The sequence below is a fragment of the Gavia stellata genome, chromosome 9, assembly GCF_030936135.1.
Source record: "Gavia stellata isolate bGavSte3 chromosome 9, bGavSte3.hap2, whole genome shotgun sequence".
Taxonomy (NCBI): Eukaryota; Metazoa; Chordata; class Aves; order Gaviiformes; family Gaviidae; genus Gavia; species Gavia stellata.
Genome location: NC_082602.1, coordinates 10,202,407 through 10,221,290, shown reverse-complemented (window position 1 = coordinate 10,221,290; position 18,884 = coordinate 10,202,407). Strand labels below are relative to the sequence as shown.

Below are 18,884 nucleotides of genomic sequence, written 5' to 3'. Positions count from 1 at the left end.
CTGAAGAGGAGAGAAAGGAGAAAAGAAAAAAAAAAAAGGGCAAGCAGATAGAACAATAGTAATATTCCCAGGGTGAGAGACACTGCAATGTGAGCTCAACCTTAACCCACATACAATGGTGTATCTCTAGGTATAGGAAACTAGACTATATTGGTACTGATGTTCATGAAAGTGCTTGTTAACTTGTTTTAAGTGCAATTTGCTGGTCCTTGTCCTGGTAGTGACTAGACAGTGTGTGAATTAAGGTCTTAAGACTTCCTGATAGCATGTGCCATCATTGTATCTTAATTCTTAACCTAGGTGAAATAAGGTTAAGAATTAGAATAAGGTGAAAACTGTGACTTAAGATGGCTATGGGCAAGCTGAGAGCTACAGTTTAGCCTGCTAATTCTGTTCCAAATGTATTATCCTGCCTCAGTGTCCATTTCTTTGGACATTAAAATGAAGGTGATGCAATGTCAGTTAATTTTAACTAAAGTTTGGTATTAAAAAGCAGTCTATTTTTTGGGTTGTTTTAATAGTTGTGCAATCGTGTAACACAGTTGAGGATCTGTATATTTTATTTAAGATGGTATGACTTACTGGTCTCTTTTTTTTTTTTAAATAGCCTTCAGCTAGTGCTTGTAACAATCTCATTTTAAAGGCTTTGGGAAGCTCTTAATGTGGAAAGTTTCTCATAATCTTACCCTAATGTTGCTTGATCAAGACTTAATACTGTTGGAAGAATGTTCGTGAGTAATCCTGTATGTAACAGGTAATTTACAGATAGTAGGAGTTCAGGTAAATTAGAAATAGTAAAAGGGTATTCAGTATTGATAGTTACTGTTAGGTCACTTTTGTTAAGGTACAGGGACTTGGTAGCTAGAAAGTAAGTCGTGTCGTTGGAAAAATACTATTCTGGTAATTCATATCAAGGAAAAATGCAACAACTTAGTAGCTAGAAGATGAAGTAGTTAAAGGTGAGCTTTTTTATGAGAGAGTCTTACAGTAGGATAAGGTGAAAACCCGCAGAGCAATACTTCCATTGATTTCTGAAACACCTTGGTGGCTTTTTCTTTATTTGTTTTTTTAGTCGTTAAGCTTATTCTGTAAGGCATAAATCCAAATAGTATTTCACACTAAATTCACCTGCACACAAGCTTTAGTATAAAAAAAACTTACGGCATTGCAAACCAAATTGTGAGGTGCTAGTTTTAAAAAAATTTCTAATAACTTTGTTCTTAGAATATTTTTGTTAGGTTGTGTGTTGAAATTAATGTAGTATGATTTTTCAGATGAAAATTAAAACTTGATGAATTTTATAAGATGGTATGGCATTTCATAATTGTGTTAGTGTATGATTACGTTTCAAAATGGATAAATACTTCCCTACTCTGGCTGTTTCAGTTTAGGGAAATACTACTTCTGGCATTCTTGTGTGTGAGTTTGTATTTTGACTGTGGATGTTCACAGAATCACAGAATCATTAAGGTTGGAAAAGACCTGTAAGATCATCAAGTCCAACCATCAACCCAACACCACCATGGCCACTAAACCATGTCGCCAAGTGCCACATCTGCATGTTTTTTGAACACCTCCAGGGATAGTGACTCCACTACCTCCCTGGGCAGCCTGTTCCAGTGTTTGACCACTCTCTCAGTAAAGAAATTTTTCCTAATATTCAGCCTAAACCTCCCCTGGTGCAACTTGAGGCCATTTCCTTTTGTCCTATTACTAGTCACTTGGGAGAAGAGAGCAACACCCACCTATCTGCAACCTCCTTTCAGGTAATTGTAGAGAGCGATAGAGTCTCTCCTCAGCCTCCCCTTCTCCAGACTGAACAACCCCAGTTCCCTCAGCCGCTCCTCATCAGACTTGTGCTCCAGACCCCTCACCAGCTTCGTCGCCCTTCTCTGGACATGCTCCAGCACCTCAATGTCCATCTTGTAGGGAGGGACCCAAAACCAAACACAGTATTCGAGGTGTGGCCTCACCAGCGCCAAGATGTTGTGATCACCTGCTGTCTTTCGCTTGCGTGCCACAGTGCTGAGCTCTGTAACTCAAGCCTTTGGAGGGTCTAGTCCAAGATGTTGATGCTGTTCGTAAGAGGAGGCACTTGGGTCGAGAGATGTCTCAAGTGGCTGGTTCATGTCTCTCATCTTGGCACACCTCATATTCCTGTTTGTGGGCTATGAAATAATATTACTTATTTACATTAATGCTAAGTTAAAATATTAGGTCTTTAATGGTGCTTTTAACTGAGAAGTATTTTAATTGGGCATAGATTAAGTCTGATTTGTTTTAAAGCCTATGAGTTTATTTCTTGAAAATGTATTTTGCTTGCTGTGGAGAGATAGAAAATAGAATGGCTTAAAATGTCTTTTCAGAATACAGAGCAGTGTAGGAATAGCATCCCTTTCTGCTGTGTTGCGATGCTAAGTACGGATTTTGTGGTTATCCTCTCGGCAGTGCCCTTCGAGACTTTTTAAGATTAAAAGGACAAATTATTGCATGTGAAGTAATTATGATACTTGCAATTTTTTCCTAATATTCAGAGCAATTATGAAAATAGCTATTCTGCATCTTGTCACTTGTTGCTATGTACTGGTATTCAAACAAGTCTTTGTTCTGGAAGTGGTTTTGCCCTTGATGCTGTAAGGAAACATTTGCCTGTTGTCTGCTATTCAGTTCTTTGGTGTTTCTAGGTAGTTTTTGATGCCCTCGTTTTTCACTTGGGGCAGCAAATCAAAATGGCAAATGCAGTCCTTCTTAATAACTTGTGCTTATGCAGTGCAGGAGTGAAGGGATACAACTGTGCTTAACTACTTCATGACCCAATATGCAGAAACTAGTTGCGTTTAGTTACTTGAAAAGCATACTAAGTGAATAGAGTAATTTGCAGAAAATGGTTGCCTGGAAAAGAAGATAGTTAAGGTCATCAGGTCTGTTCCCCAAAGACTATCCTGATAGTACCTTAGTGAATGTGTCTGCAAAGCCTCTGCACCCTGATTATGTGGGTGGGGGAACCCTATCTTTAGGGTTAAGTTTCAACTTATCAAATGCAAATTTGTTACATAATTACATTTGAAAACAAGATTTGCCAGGGCATTCCTTTCAAGTTGTTTTAGAGCTTCTATTTTGTGTTTAAGGGTGACATGGACATTTAAGATAATAGTTAGGTCTGAGTAATCTTATCTTTCTTCCTCTGTGGAGTTGCTGAGTGCAATTTATTTACCTCTCAAGGAAGAATTTCAGTTTAGTCATTTTCTGTCCAAAAATGGAGCAAAAAGTTGGGGGAAACTGAATGAGGTCTGAGCATTTGGCTGTCTTAGGAGGCAGCTGGCAGCAACCATGATTAAAAAGAACTGCAGCTGTGCTCTGGCTGGCTCAAAGCATTAAGAAACTGATAGCAGGGGAGGGGAAAGGTCTGCCAGAAAATGTATGCACGTAGACTTTCAGTGTTATGAGGTTTGTTTAGATGGCAGTAGTTATGCTGGATATATAGATAGCTGGGGTTTATCCACAAGTTCTCTCTTCTTCAATTGTTTGGGTTTTTTTTTTGATTCCTACTTTTTAAGATATCTCTTCTCCACTTACATGCAGAATTTTCTTGCTGTATCAGTAGCCCAAGTTCAAACTAGTGTGATAATTTTTCTCAATTTTTCTTGCTTTGGTATTACTCTGATACTTCTTTGAAGATTTAGTGTTTTTCTTCTTGGATGTTTTTCGAAAGTGTTAAATGACTGAAATTCTGTTTAAATTTCAGTGTTTATACTGGTTTGCTAAAATAGCAATACAGGAAAAAGACCCCATTATTTAGGAAGCAATCTTCTGATTTCTGCAACATATTTTTCCTAATGACAGGGAAATGCATCTTATGTATGTCCATATACAGAGCACACAAACCTTTTTTCCCCTTCTGCCTGTAACTCCCCTTTCGCAAAGAACAGTGAGATTCTCAATACCTTTTTTGGAATCCATACTTTTAAAATCATTCTTTCTTCATGGAGTTGTGCAATAAGCAGTTTTTAAATGGTCAAACTTTTGGCTGCTTCTTAACTTCTTTCATGTTTAAAAAGTTGAAATAATTTTGCATTCAAAATGGTTGATCAGTGCTTGCAGAAGGAAAAAAAACTGTTAAGGTGCATACCTCTTCAGTGGGCAAAGCATGCAGAAAGCAGTTGGTAAGGAAGCCATTTCAGGTTCAAACTGCTGAGATCTTATTAACTGCATGGAAAATGTTTTTCCAAGTTCAAACTTAGCTTGTGTTTTCTTTTAAGAAACTGCTACTGTATTCAGTAAAGGGTTTCAATGTATTTTGAGTGGTGTCTGAATGCAGACTTAGCCCAAGTTTGTTTTGACAGTTTTAAGTGCTGCTATGTTATAATATGCTTTAATACTTTTTTCATAAGGGCTCACACTACAAAAGTCAGTGAAAATAAGCTTTTTTTGGCATGTGCCAGCCCCTTGTGTTGCCCATGACACTTTGTCTCGTTTTCCCTGCAAGGGGGAAGTAGTTAGCTTCCTGGATCAGCTTTCTCCTGCTGCTCTGAGCAAAAGATGCCCTTCTGAGCTGCCAGTGGGGAAGAATGTGTCTGTTTCACTTGACTTTCCATCAGAGGTGAACACATGATACAGCTAGTTCAGGCTCTGACAACTCTTGTGTTACAGAGTGTAGCAGCTCTTGTGACCATTGGATTTGATGTTGCACAATTTCTTGTCTCCTCAGGACCATTTTATTTTTAGATTTCTGACCAAGTAGTCTTGCTTGCGGTATTGTAGACTTCTTCAAAGCTTAATTCTTTGCTGGAAGACAAAAAATAGTTTTCTTTCTGTAGGAAGGGGTTTTAGCATTGTTTACTGAAACTGCAGTTTGTCCTTCATTCGAGAGAGTTGTGGACTTTGCATGCAAGTTGGGTGTGGGCATTGATAACATGCTGCATGGTATGTTGGGTTTTTGCATAATATCAGTGTCTGTAGAGTCACAATTTAAAATGTTATGAATGTGGACAGATACAGATGTGAGGCAATGTTAAAAAGTCACGTTTGTCTTGTAGGTATATACGCACTAGAAGAAAACCAGACTTAAAATGAGGTTTTCAGAATGTTGTAGAAGAGTTTTAGAGCAAAATTAGAAAGAAGAATGAAGGAGGAATGATAGTTATTCTAGCTGTGAAAGACAAGCTGTAAGACTATAGGTGCAACTTGGACACAAATACTTACATGGGAAAACAAAAAGGGTCGAAGTGCAAGGGAAGGTATATGGCTTTAATTTGATAGAAATTGGGAGGCTGGATATAGCTGATGACAAGCAACCTAGGTTAATTTTTAGCTATGTTTTAATTGGAGGAGGAGATGCCTTTAGTAAGGAAGGAGTAAATTAGTAATTTTGAGGTTTAGTGTTTTCCCCCAAAATGTTTGCTGGGAAGGCAGTTGTGCTGAACATGGCACTATGCGTGGTTTGGCCGGGTACGTGTGTATAGATTGGTATGAAAGTGATATTGATATATGCAGTGACTTAATATACAATGAAAGATCGGTGATCAGGCAGAATATCTAATGATTGCTAGCTGCAGAAGTAGAAGAAGAGGGGAAAAGCAGATAGATTGTTACTTCAAAAAAACAACATCTTCCCGTACCATTGAAAATTGTGCCTGAGATAAAGGCAAATGATTAGCTCTGTGAATATTTTCTGCACAAGAGGGAAGGTGGTCATGTCAGCCTGCACCTCTGTAAAAGGCTTCCATTTCCATTGAAATACAAGGATTTAAAAAAACTGTACACTGACAGGAGGTATCATTTTTGCACCGGCATAAGACAACCTTTCAGAATGCCTGCTGGTAGCATGTTTTCCCAGTGGGAAAAAAAGTCTATGAGGAATTACTTCTTATGGCTTAAACAGGGGTCCAAGGTGAGAAGCAATAATGCGGCGATTAGGGTTCAGCCTTTCACAGGGTGGAGCCACAGCGTGGTGGGGTGTTGTGCTAACAGAGGCAGCAGCAGAACAGTTCATGTTCTGAAAACATGAAAAACTGTTAGGTTTATGGAATGAAAATAATGGGTTATTAGGGATGCTGAACACTGTTACCAAACTAAAAGGCTGTATCTAGGTGATAAATCACTAAAATAAAAGAAAAATAGAAGAAAATATGAAAATAGAAGAAAAGGTGTATTCTGGCTCACAAGCTTTATGTTTAGAAGAATAGCTACTCTAACTGAAATGAAGAGTTGTAATGTGATAGAGAACTTGTTTCGTACATGGTCTTAATAAATAATAAGTTCAAACTTTTCATATAAATTGCGTTAGAATTTGGATATTCAGGGTGCTGGAAAGGAAACAAGAAAAGCAAACTATTCTTAAGGAAAATAGTTCTGTGATGGCAGTAAATTAAATTTCATCACTTTAGGGTTTTCTATGGAATTCTTCTGCAAAAGAAAATGCCACTTAAAACATCTGCCAAGAGGCAAACAGTGTCTATCCAACCTGCATGTAAACTTGTTGGGAACTCATTTTGATTCAAAGAGAGTACAGAACCAGAATTACTTAAGAATTTGTAATCATAGCTATGGATGTGGTGGTTCTACAGTTTTAGCTATTTTAGTGATTGTCAGCCGTGAAACTGGTCTTGAGAGTCTAATCTTCTGAGGCTCTTATGCATCTTATCTTCTGTTTATACCTGCTAACAGGCACTGCTTTTCAAGACCTCATGGGCATCAATGGATAATGACAGATCTAAGTACATCTTAGATCTTAGAATTGTGTATTTCATATCCATAAGCTTTTTTCTGTGTTTCCCAGCTGTTCAATCGTAGGCAGAAAATGGATCAAAGGAGTTTAGTCCATAACCTCCTTACCAACCAAACAATTTCATTTCCAATGTAGGGTAGAAGAGAGAAACTGTAACAAAATTCATTTTCTTATTTGGAGAAAAGCATGGCTTCTCTGCAGTTGCTGGTTTTCTGTCCAAACCAGAGAAGACACTGTGTGTATGTCTCATTTGGGCTCTCCTCCCAGAAATGAGGAATGTGATACAAGTACCTGGTAAAGATTCATCTTTTCCTTTAGCTTGGTCAGCTTCAAGTTGAAAGTGATGTAGCTTTATGCTTGGGAACATTGGTGATGGTGTAACGGAGCTGTAATAAATATTGCTGAGTGTTCAGGAACATCAGGCAGAGCTGTAGTTCATAATGAGCTTAACAAGCTGTTTCCTACATCCTGTTGTCAGTGGTCTGTTCATGAGCTGTAGCCTGTTAATGTATGTGCCCTCAGTGGCTGAAGGGATCCAAATGACCTGGATACACTTTTTAATCTTACTGCCTTCTTTTCCTTGATGTTTCGTTTTCCTGCTTTTACATCTGCCTTGGTAGTTAGGTGTCTATTTGAAGAGAAGTGGATTATAAAATTGGCAACATGCCACCTGCCTGCCCTTTTAAAGATTTAATTGCTTCTGACAAACTTCAATATTATCTATACATTTGCAATGAATTCCGTGAATGTGTGGCTAATACTAAACCCTAGTTTAAGTTTGTAAATTTGTTTCCTGTGTATAATAATTCAATTATGTTCCTTTCAGTATTAAAATGAAGGCTTCTACAGCTAGTTACACAGCAATGAAGGAGCATAAGGTCTCATGCTACAAAAGCTATAGAAGGCAATATGTCTTTTGTTTGTAGCTTGGAGGATGCTTTGGTTCGCATTCATCAAGAATTGTTAGAAATGAGAAAGCTAACCTGGACTTCAAGTTAGTAGGGCTAACATCTAATACTGGCAACTCTTCCATGAGTAAATAGAAGAAATAAGTGTTTATTTTGCATGTGTGGTAATATTTTGACATCTTAGCATGTTTTCTTAGCATACCAAGGCTAATATTGACTGTCCTTTTGTTTTATTCAATTTCCTAATAACATTTGTACTTGTTAACCAGTTTTGATCAAATTTTGAGTGGTAAGGAGAGATTTCAAAGATAGAATGCTATTTAAAGTGTCATGAAAAATGATGGAGTGAAAAACTGAGTTAAATTGATTAATCTGTTCCCTTACCTCTCTCTTGTCTGCATGCTGGTAAGGAAAATGTGGTTATAACTAGGTCCCTAATGCATTTGAAAAGGCAGCAGCAAGCTGGCTAGCCAGCACATGTTGCTGCTCGTGATCTGCAGTGTGTGCTGTCTTCTGCCCAGTCAAACAGGTTGGTGTTGAGGAGACTTGGGGGGGGTGTGGTAGTTGAGTTGTGGGGCAATGAGCTTTGTTTGTTCTGTGAGCCCCGAATCTGTTCAGGACAGAAATTTACATTGAGACATTGTTCTTGCAGCCTAAGAGACTGCTCTGTGTGCCAAGTAACTTAAAAATAGCAAACAAGGTTCTGCAGCTCTTATCACTGAATTGTTAACAAAAGCATATAGTGTTTGACTTTAGGTAATTAGTGTTAGACCGTTAATGATGATTTGATTTTTTTTTTGTATGAAGCTGAAAATGATGTTTCCAGACTTAGAGCCATGCAACTTAGTCTTGTAAGTCAAATGGAAATGAAATGAAATTGAAATGGGGAATAGGCTGGAGGATACATTTCTTGATGGTTGGTTTGGATTATGTTGGGGTTTTTTTGCCAAGAAGAGCATTTGGTTTCCGAAAGGAATTTTTTCCCTTTACTTTGTTTTGGATTCCATCTTGGTATATGCTGCACCCTAAGGATCAGGGTATGAAATTGTTAACTCTTGCAGCTCTGGTAGTTGCTAGAGAGAGTGTTATCTTTTCTCCAAAATTCAGTGTTTCCTCTTCAAGTAGGAAGGCTCTGTCAAACTGTTAACCTTGTGTGAGAATTTGTAAGAACTGTTTTTATGGCTTCCCCTTTCTGCATTAACCTGCTCGCTGCTTTTAGGCCCTGCCTGGGGCAGGTTTTGACCAAGTTTGAGTTAATGCAATAGTAAATGCCATTATGGTGAACCTTGAGCAGGAACAAGGATGGTTCTTGTAATGTGTACCCAAATGCTAAAAGTGTAATGCTAGGTGATCATTCAATCATATCAATATAGTTTCATTACTGTAAATACTCTATTATGTCATCAGTGATGATATGAGAAAATACCAGTTTGAGCTGTCTAAAAAATTCAGTGATTATATGAGAAAATACCAGTTTGAGCTGTCTAAAAAATTCTCTGAGGAATCTGAAGCTGTCCAGGCAAAAAGATAAGTACCTCTAGTTTGACAAAACAGAGCAACACTGGCAAGACGTATAACAAATCCTGGAAAAACACTTCAGGCTCCTGGGACCACTTGTGCAACCTTGTAAGCTCTTGTCCCTGCTCCAGACATTTACTTTCTCCTCCCTTCTCCCCAGGTACTTTCAGGCAGTTTCTAATATTATCTACCTGTATCTCCTGTCAAAATCACCAGTAGAAAAACGTTGTGTTAATTACTTGTTGAACTGTTTCTTATACTAGGCATCTTTTCCTGGCCACTCAGGACTCTGCTGGACTATCGCAGCTATAGGTGATACAGCTGGTTTTTTGCGTGTTCCTTTTGTTCTCTTGATGCTTATTTCTAGGTCCTGGGATCATGCTCACTTGTTTCACAGAAAGCTGCCTTGTACTTACAGATGATGTTGGTCAGTGGCTGTCACAGCTGTCTGTACCAGTAACTTCCCCTTATATATATTTGTCATTGCCAGAGGTGAGAAAGAAGTAATGAATGTGTTCCACATCACTCCAAGCAGTGGGGGACAGTCAAAGGTCAGGTTTACAATTACTCATATTTTTGCATTTTTAAAACCTTTATGCATTTGTGCCTATGTTTCTTTGCCATTTTGTATACAATATAAAGTGGCTGGAATAATTTAAGCAATTGTGGAGATAAATTGCTGTATGGTCTCTTTATTGGTTCTTCTAGCGATTTCTTTTTCTTATTTTATCCTCAATCCAGAAGTGAAGCTTTTTGAGCCAGGTGAATAGAGAGATTCCTTAGAGTCCCCTTTTTATGTTCACTGCTTGTGCTAGAAGTCAGCTTGAATTAGTACCAGAACTCCTGTTCCACTGGTCTAGCGTGGCTTTTGCTCTGGCCTTCACTTTTTTTTTTGTTCTTCAAGACAACATATAGCTGAAGATTGGAGGTAAGAAGCATACTGGAAGTTGTCTTCCTGTCTTCAATTAGTAACTTAGCTTGTTTTCTTTGTAACATTTAGTTTAAAACACTTATTTTATGGATGGCATACAATTGGAAAAAAAAAAAAGGTGATTCTTTTCACTCTGGCAGTTTCTGAAAGCCTTGCAATTTTTTTAGATCTTTCACCATCTCAACCAGTCTGTAATTATATGGTGTCTTTTATTATTACTGTGATCGAACTAAATGTTTTGTGGGTGGGGAGATATTATTTCCTTTTCTCATATAATACAATGAAGAAATGGTAATGCCTCTGAGGGCTATTTGGGAGCACATTTTCAGGTAGACATTAGTTTATTAAGAAAAACCTTTTAAAATAAGGGTGAGATGTGTTATGGGTACTTAATGAAAATATAAAGTTGAAATCTGAGACATCTTAGTGTCAAAATTATCAGAGATGTCCAGCTGAAGGATGTAGGTGTCTTATCTATAAAGAAAATTAATTTCTCTTTTTCAAACAAAGTCTTTAAAAAAATAAGTCTAGATTTGCATTCTTCCATTTGTACATGGTCTTAAAAATGAAAAGACAAAGGTAGTCCCACTATGGCTACTCGTGGTAGCCACAAAGCATTTTCTGTTTTGTTGGGTATATAGAATAGCATTTGTTCCATCTAAGAAGTGAGTGCTTATGTTAAATATGTATTTTTTTAAAAGATACAGAGTATTTTCTTTATATCTATCTAGTCTCAATGATATAGTAAGTATATATGCACATTTGTTTAATGTTTAAAGGTTTATTACTGAAGAAGCAGTGGGATTTTGAGAACTTGGTTGCATTTCCACTGAACATTTTCATGTATCTAGAGGAGTATAAACTATTACCTTATATAAATAGAATATCTTTCACTGTATGAACTTGAATTTCTGTCTCTAATGGTCATTTACAAAGGTTACTTGGGGCAATAATCATAATCACTTAAATACAGCTTTGCGAAGTTTGGTCATGTGCATCTCTATGTGAAAACACCTCAATGTGTTTGGTGGGAAAGAGTCGAAGTTTCACTTTTTTTTTAATTCATCAGCAATACTTAAGACATCCCTATCTTGCTAGTGACATAAACTAGAGCATAAAATAAAGCAAGAGGTGTCTATAAATGTGTGGGTGTTTATCGGTTAACGTTTAATTTAGACCTGTCAGTTGTTTAGATTGGTTCTCTCATACTCTGGTAATTAAGTTCTAGAGGTTTAAACAGAAAACATCATGATTACTACAGAAGATTGTTATGGTTCGTAGGAATATTGTGCCTAGTACCTGAAAAAAAAAAGCTCTCAGGTGGGTTATATAGTTATATGCTATTCCTGATCTGAAATTACTTGGGAGACTTACGCTGGTATTTGAGCCCCAAAAGAGCCTAATTGCAGTTAAAATTGGGAGGAGGAATTGCATGCCTCTTTTGAACTATGGAATATCTAATAATTCAAAATTAGTTCCTTTTTTCTGTGCTTTCTGTATCCGTAAATAACATGTTACATGTTTCCTATAGTCATGCTGGCTTCTGCTGTAATAGTTACCACAGATAAATATAGTAATTTTTAAAATCAAGGTTATTGGAATTGCTGGTATTGTACACCTTCGGGCAATTAGCAAGTGATTTGCAGTAATTTCTGGTATAGAAGCTTCAGGCTGACAGCTCTTGACCCACTGATGAGATGCAAACAGTGGCTTGACAAAGTATCCTCTGAGGAAGTATTCCTCTAAATGTCACTGCTTAGTTTTAAAGGCAAACTTTCTACCTGGTGTACAGTAAACTGTTTACTGGTTACATTTTCCATCAGCCTTGCTTATTATTGGAGATGGAAAAACTTCCCTGCTGCAGTTACTAAGACTTCTGAAGTACTGGGTGGTTTTAAAATTTTGGTGTCTGATAGGCACAAAATGAAGGGAGAGGTTAACTGCCATTTTTCTGCTGCTTAAGAGTAACTTTGTATGCTGTATTAAATTACTAGCTGAGAGTGAAAAATGAGATGTAACGTTTTGTTGATACTTCTGGAGTCTTTTCAGAGACAACTGATAACTCTAAGCTGCTTATGCACATACTTAAAATGATGCATAGCTTATACAAAGGCAACAGGAGTCCTACTGTGGTACAGAAAGAGCTGTTAATGATGAGTGTTTGGCTTTTAAGATCATTTCTTTGGAAGTGTAGTAAACCAAGCATCAATAAAGCTGTTTGACTGGGATAGAATGGATTTGTTATTTATTAGTTGGCTGAGCTGACTGGAGAAAGTGATTTTACTCACATTTAGAGATGAAGAGAAAAAGGAATTCAAGGCTGGAAGGACTAGGTGTATGGTGCTACTGCCTTAACCCCATCTGATCAAATTTTATGGATATGCAGGTATACTAATGCCTTGAAGTACCTGTGTGTTTTTGGTCGTTCTCTTGGAGGTGGTGGAGACCAGCACTGAGGAATTAATAGCTAGCTCAGTTTTGTACTTGGGACTGTTGGGAACAAGCATGAGGAGAAGAGCAGGCAGGTTGGGTAAGTGTGAAATTGGACATGGGAATAGGAGCCACTCTGGGAAGAAAAAAATGTAACAAACTCAGTGCAGCAAGTACAGAAAAACTGAAATGGAGAAAATAGATGTGAAGAAGGATTGTTGTTATCATGATGCATCTCTCAACTGATGCTTCAGTTTGTCCAAATGAGGCTGCTGCAATAAGAGAGTAGAAAGTTTTGTTCCCTTAATAGGTCACAGACAACTAGATGGGACTGTGTTGCTTGCTCAGAGTCCTACAAATATTAAGCTAATTTTAGTGCATTCAAAAATATTCTAGAACAATTCATAGAATAGTTTTTCAGCGTACATGACTACATCATCAAAATTAATATTTTCATTAAGGGTGAATTTTAGTTATCTGTTTGGATTTATTATTACTCAGTGAAATATCTAATGCACGTTAAAAACCTTTTTTAAATAAAAGCAGCACTGTAGTTGATGTAAGTGTCATAAGGATCATCTTTCTTACAAAGATCTAGTAGATGGTGGCTTTAAGTCTTGGTTACTGACAGAGTAACTTCCTGGCAAGGGACTGAAAAAGTGAAGTGGTTTCAACTGCTAAACACTGCTTCAGAACTGATTAATGAACAGGAGAATTCAGGGGCTATGTTTTAGATTAAGTCATCTTAAGTGAAAGACTTAAATATGCACTCCCTGAATATCTTTGCTTTTTGGGTATTAAAAATCTGGAGTTTGAAGTGAACATATGTGAAAGTATGTACTATAGGGTAGTCATGATTTTTGTGATGTGCTAGTAGCAGAGTGTAAAAAAAAAAAAATTGATTAATGTCTCTTTGGAGACAGATTCCTTGGTAATTTTTTCCATTAATTTCTTTGTCAATGCTACTGATGTATATGAGCTACATATATTTTTATATATCTTTGGCCTCTTCACTGTGTTTTCCAAGCTTGATGTGTAGATCGTCTTTTCTGCTTGAGAGTACAGACTGTAGCTGAGATGATAATGATTCAGGCTAAGATGTTGTAAAATTAAATTTCTGCTTTTTTAACCTCAAAACAGATTCCTGAATTGACTTTTGGGTTGTAATGCTCATACACACACGTGTATTCTGTTCCTTCCCTGGGAAGATGAGATTTGATTTGGTCGTGGTATGAAATGTGGCTCTTAAAAATCCCAGACTTCCTTAGGATAGGAAAACCATTCCCTTTCCAGATACGCGTACGGAAACGTCTTCCTAACAATTCAGTAAAGTATTGTTTAGTAAGCCAAAACAGGTATATTTTAAATATACTTACTTTATATGTTGCTTAGACTTTATATATGCACTTGGATATGGAACAGTAGTGGTGAGGCTGTGAAATAGTGTATTTTCGCGAGAAAGTCTGAAAATTTTTTGAGTTTAATTTGTTGGTTTTCATGCCTAAGTATTATGGTAGTCTTCAGTTGCACAATAATATAAAGCGTATGGGGGGGAAGGAACATACTGTACACTGTCAAACTCGCTCTTTGATTACAGAAAGATTAATTTTGGTTGGGTGTCTTAGATTATCACAAGCGTGAGATTGAAATGGGAATAACAAGATTTCTTGTATAACATACTGATACTGAGAAAGATTAAACAAGATTCCGTCACTGAGATGTCTAGGACTGATGTTCTTTGGGGAACTTAGTTTTGCATTTCATATATTCTGTGAAGAGCTTTTTTATTTCTAGCTGAGTATGTAAACTTCTATGACAGACCTCAGCTGGACTCCCAGAAAACTGAGATGCAGTTTGTGAGCTATTACTTGTCCTGTCTCCTTGAGGAATTTCAGCTAGCATTAAACCAATTTCCTGCAAAACTTGATTTGGTAGTCATTTCTTTTACTAGAGTTTTCTGCTTGCATCTTAAAGTTTTTTTATAAACCATATGTGCAAGGATGGCATTTAGATGATGCCAGTTTAATTTGAAAACAAATGAACAAAAGTCCCTGGAACAGTACCTATGCTAACTTTCCTCACCAGGAAGGTTGAAACCTTTTGGCCAGTGCTATGCAAATTCTGTGATTCATCCCATGAAGTGATCAAGTTTAATGCAGTCAGGACTGGTGCTAAAGGATGCTAAAGCCTTCATTTTACTGATGAGTTTAGGAAGCATTTGCTACCTAACAAATGTGAACCTTAGGGGTTGCATTGTGCCAGTGGAGCCTCTTTTATTACTGTAGCGTTCTGCACCTATGTCTTCTAAGCATGTTCTCTTCTAGCATATTTTTTTTTTTACTACTTGTCCCTGTCCCAGTTGCTTCTGTTTCTCCAGTTTATCTCATCACGTGCTATCCTTCTATGTGTCAGGGTCTTCTGCGTTCCAGTCAGACTTATCTTGCTTCTCCTGGCCCAGGCAGCCAGTACAGAGAGTGTCAATAGTAACTGTAGACACCTTGGGTCCTGTGTTTGGTTATTCTGTCTCAGAAATTTCAAAGAAATCTCTGCTTGTCTTGTTTCCAGGAAATAACACGCTATTATTTCTGGGTATCTTTGTGTGCATGTATGAGGTGCAACAACAGAGTATGGCAGATGCAATCTTCATAAAACTCTGGTACCAAATCCACTGAGCTTTTGTTGGTATTCAGGGAAACCAAAGGCAATAGTTTCCCTACCAAGTTAGAGGACAACAGGTGGAAGACTTAGTACTGTCTTTCCTGGCATTACTGTTGTGTGGATGCTGGTCAGCTGGAAAGAAATCTCACAGAAACCGATTTCTTACAGTGGACTTTGTTCTCTTTGATAGCATAAGATGCAAGTGCAGCTATGGGTTGGAGAAGTGCAAGACTAACTTTTGGCAGCAACTCTTCTTCAGATCTGAACAAGTTCATTGTAAGAACCTGCATGTCGGAAGTGATCTAATTTTAAACTGTGATGGGAATTGCTTTTTCTGTATTTCTTCTGGAAGTCCAAATATTAATTTGTAGCAGCAAAATAAAATAACAGTTGCTGAAGTTGTGTGCCGTTCTGTTCAGGGTACGCTGTTCAAAACTTATGATACAGTTTGTGACAGGGACTGTAGCATTTTTAGTACAGATATGTTAGTGGGTTATGTTCACTGTCTTTAGTAGCTGTACAGTTACTGCGTTAGGCAGCGAATTATAGGTTAATTTTCAGCAGATTTACTTAACTTCATCGGTAGGTTCTGTGCCCATGCTGATTTTCATTTATACTGTGATGATGCCTCACTACTATCTGGTTCTTAGACCAGGAATAGCTGAAGGAGCAGCTGTAACCTGCCCATGCATCCCCTTTCCTGACTACAGTAGGCTACTATAATGTATCTTGTAGTATTAAAAAATAATATATACAAACTTAGCTAATTCGTTGATTCATACATGTTTTGTGTTTCCAATGATATTACCTGTTCTTTTCAAGTTCTATGCAAAAGCAAGAAGTACTTAAAGTGGGGCATCTGAAGCAAATCAGACACTAAAATCTATGTCGCAAAGCTTTCATTTGAAACACTAGTCTAGTTGCAATAGCTTGATGTAAACAAGGATTGGGGGGGTGGTTATGTTTACATAAGAATAAAATATAACACTCATAACCTATGTACAGGAAGGAAATTTTTTCTTACATAATTAGAAAATGCTTTATAATTGCTCTTTAATTACTCACTGTAAGTCACTTGTGTGTGAAATATTGAATGGTGATTGACTTCACTGAGAATTTCACTGCAGACTTGTTTTCCTTTTTTTGTGTGGGTTGTATAGATAAATAAGTGGTTGTAGTTAGGGTTTACTATTGTTTTTTTCATGATGTACATGTTTTCAAAGTCATGCTTATTTCAAGTTAGTGTATATTTTTGCTACACATGGTGAGAAGATTTTATTATAGCAAAAAATTTAAACTGGAAGGCTGAAAAAGTGTAAACCAGGAGGATAAGGACGTCTTTAATGTTTTTTGTCACTGAACACTGAATATTTGCTCTTATATTGCGACTTTCAAAGTTGCCCGCAAGGGTGATTATTTTTTTTAAATAATGCTTTTTAGTAATAAATTTATCTTTTCTTGTAGATAAAATACAGAATTTGAATGACGATAATGAGAAGAACAGTCATTTCATTTATGAGAATGCTGAAGACAGTAACAAAACCAATGCTGAAACTACAGACACTTCTGGATACAACATTGAAGCCAAGGACTTGCCTGATTCTTGGGACTCCCACATTGGAAAAACAGCAGACTCCCCATCAGAAACATCTCAGACAAAGGGGCCATTAAGAACTCAGTTGTATGAATGGGAGGATGAAACTGAAGACACCAGAACTGGAGAGTATATATTAGATTTTGACAATGAACATCTCTCAGAGCTGAAGAGCAAGGATGAGGAGTGTGATAAAGAAGATACTGAAAATCCAAAGGAAGCCATTAGTGAAGAACTTGTGCAAACTATTCCTAGGCCAAGCAACTGTAGGACATATTGTCGATCCAACAAAGCAAAACCACAGGGGGCAACAAATTTTGACAAGCTAATGGATGGCGCTAGTCAGTCTTTATCCAAAGCAAACAATGAGTCAAATATTGATGGTCTGAACCCAGCAAGAAAAGTTTCTTTAAGTAGTGGGACCAGTTTTAGAGGGACGGTTGGACGGACTAGAGACTACACTGTTCTACATCCATCTTGCTTGTCAGTTTGTAATGTTACTATACAGGATACCATGGAACGAATCGATGAATTTACCACAGCAGCCCCTACTGACTTGGGAGAAGCTGGACGCTTAAGAAAAAAAGCAGACATTGCTACTACAAAAACTACGACCAGGTTTCGACCAAGCAATACCAAATCCAAAAAGGATGTCAAGTTAGAGTTTTTTGGGTTTGACGATCAAGATGAGGGAGGGGGAGATGAAGGCGCCTCTAGAAGTTCTGGGAGTTCCAATTACAAAATCAAGTACTTTGGGTTTGACGACTTGAGTGAAAGTGAGGATGAAGATGAAGAGTGGCAGGTAGCGGAAAGGAAAGCTAACAAAAAACGAAGTAGAACTGCACCATCTTCTTCGCTACAGTCAACCTCTGATGGCAATGAAAACTGTTCCCAGGATAGCCAGCTCACTACTAATGCAGGTAAGCAGAACTCTTCTGGAATATATGTACTTAACATTTAAATTTAGTTGACCTTTATATTTTGTTCTTTTTGCAGTATACCTAGGAGTTTGTTGAACAGTACTGCTGATTTGGAAATCTAGAAGTTAAATTTGCTTATTTCTGCTGTGGTCCTGTCTGGTGTTTCATAGCTGTCTTGAAGTATGCTTTATGCCCCTTGATCTCTTGCCAGAGGTAGAAGTTTTTTTCTTTTTGAACAGAAGATTCTTACCTTTCTGGTGTGTTAAGCGTACAGTACCTATGCCTGGAAGGCAGATAGATTCCCACAGAAGCTCCACATCAACCCAGAATTAGAGCTGAGTGCAGAAATTTAAGTAGCTCTTAGAGATGTGGAATATCTTTTTCCTTTTTGTGCTTTTGAACGCGTTTGTACGTGTCTGTAAACAGTTTGACCTTTTTTGAGTTCCATCTTATCCAAGGATGCAAGGCTCAAGGGAGAGGCTGTGGGGACCCATGGAGTGCCAGGCAGATGACTGGCTTTGGGTGCGCCTCTGCATATTGGTATATTTCTGCTTTTGTTTCCAGTTTTCAGATATCTCCATCTTCTGCATAGGTGGTACGTGTGTGTGTATGTATGCGTACACACGCAGGTAAATTAAACTGTTCACGCAGAATATGCTGAGCAAGTTCTGGTGTTGAGTGCCTTTGAAAAGTTAGATTTGCTTGGTGGTTGGTTGGGTCCCGCAGAATGACTTTGATCAGCTGAGGTGTGTTGGTGAAGAAGAAAAGGAATATCTTTGGTGAAAGGTTTCTTTTAGCTTTTTCTTTTTGAAAAAGTCTAATGCCAAAGAATCATGCGTGTTGGAATAAGTATTTCAAAACACTGCCGCTGTTCTAGGGAGCTTTTTGGTCCTCCATTTTTGGAGCATGAAACATGAGAAGTTTTTATCCATTCACTGGAATTGTTACATTTTTAAGACTTTGGCAAGATGTATTTCATTGTGATGGGGAGGGGGGAGGACTAGAAGTCTAGCCTTGCAAATGTTGGAGAAGCTGTTTCTTCCTACAAATAGCTTCTGCTAATATAATCCAGAAATAATATTTCATAGGAAAAAATGTTCATTTCTCTGTTCTAATAATAGCTGTCTCTAAACCCAGGATTGTCTGTAAGCCTTTTAATCAAAGTTAAATGTAACTGCTAGGTTTTTCTGTAAACTCT

At 37.6% G+C, this 18,884-nt stretch overlaps 1 protein-coding gene across 2 annotated transcripts in view; it reads left to right on the top strand.

Annotated features, from left to right (window-relative positions):
• WAPL (WAPL cohesin release factor) overlaps positions 1–18,884 on the top strand; it is a 69,383-nt gene that overhangs the window by 3,046 nt on the left and 47,453 nt on the right. For both annotated transcript variants that reach the window (XM_009807695.2, XM_059821251.1), the window contains exon 2: positions 16,637–17,686. In XM_009807695.2, coding sequence (XP_009805997.2) covers positions 16,637–17,686 — 1,050 coding nt within the window. The remainder of the gene's footprint in view (positions 1–16,636; positions 17,687–18,884) is intronic.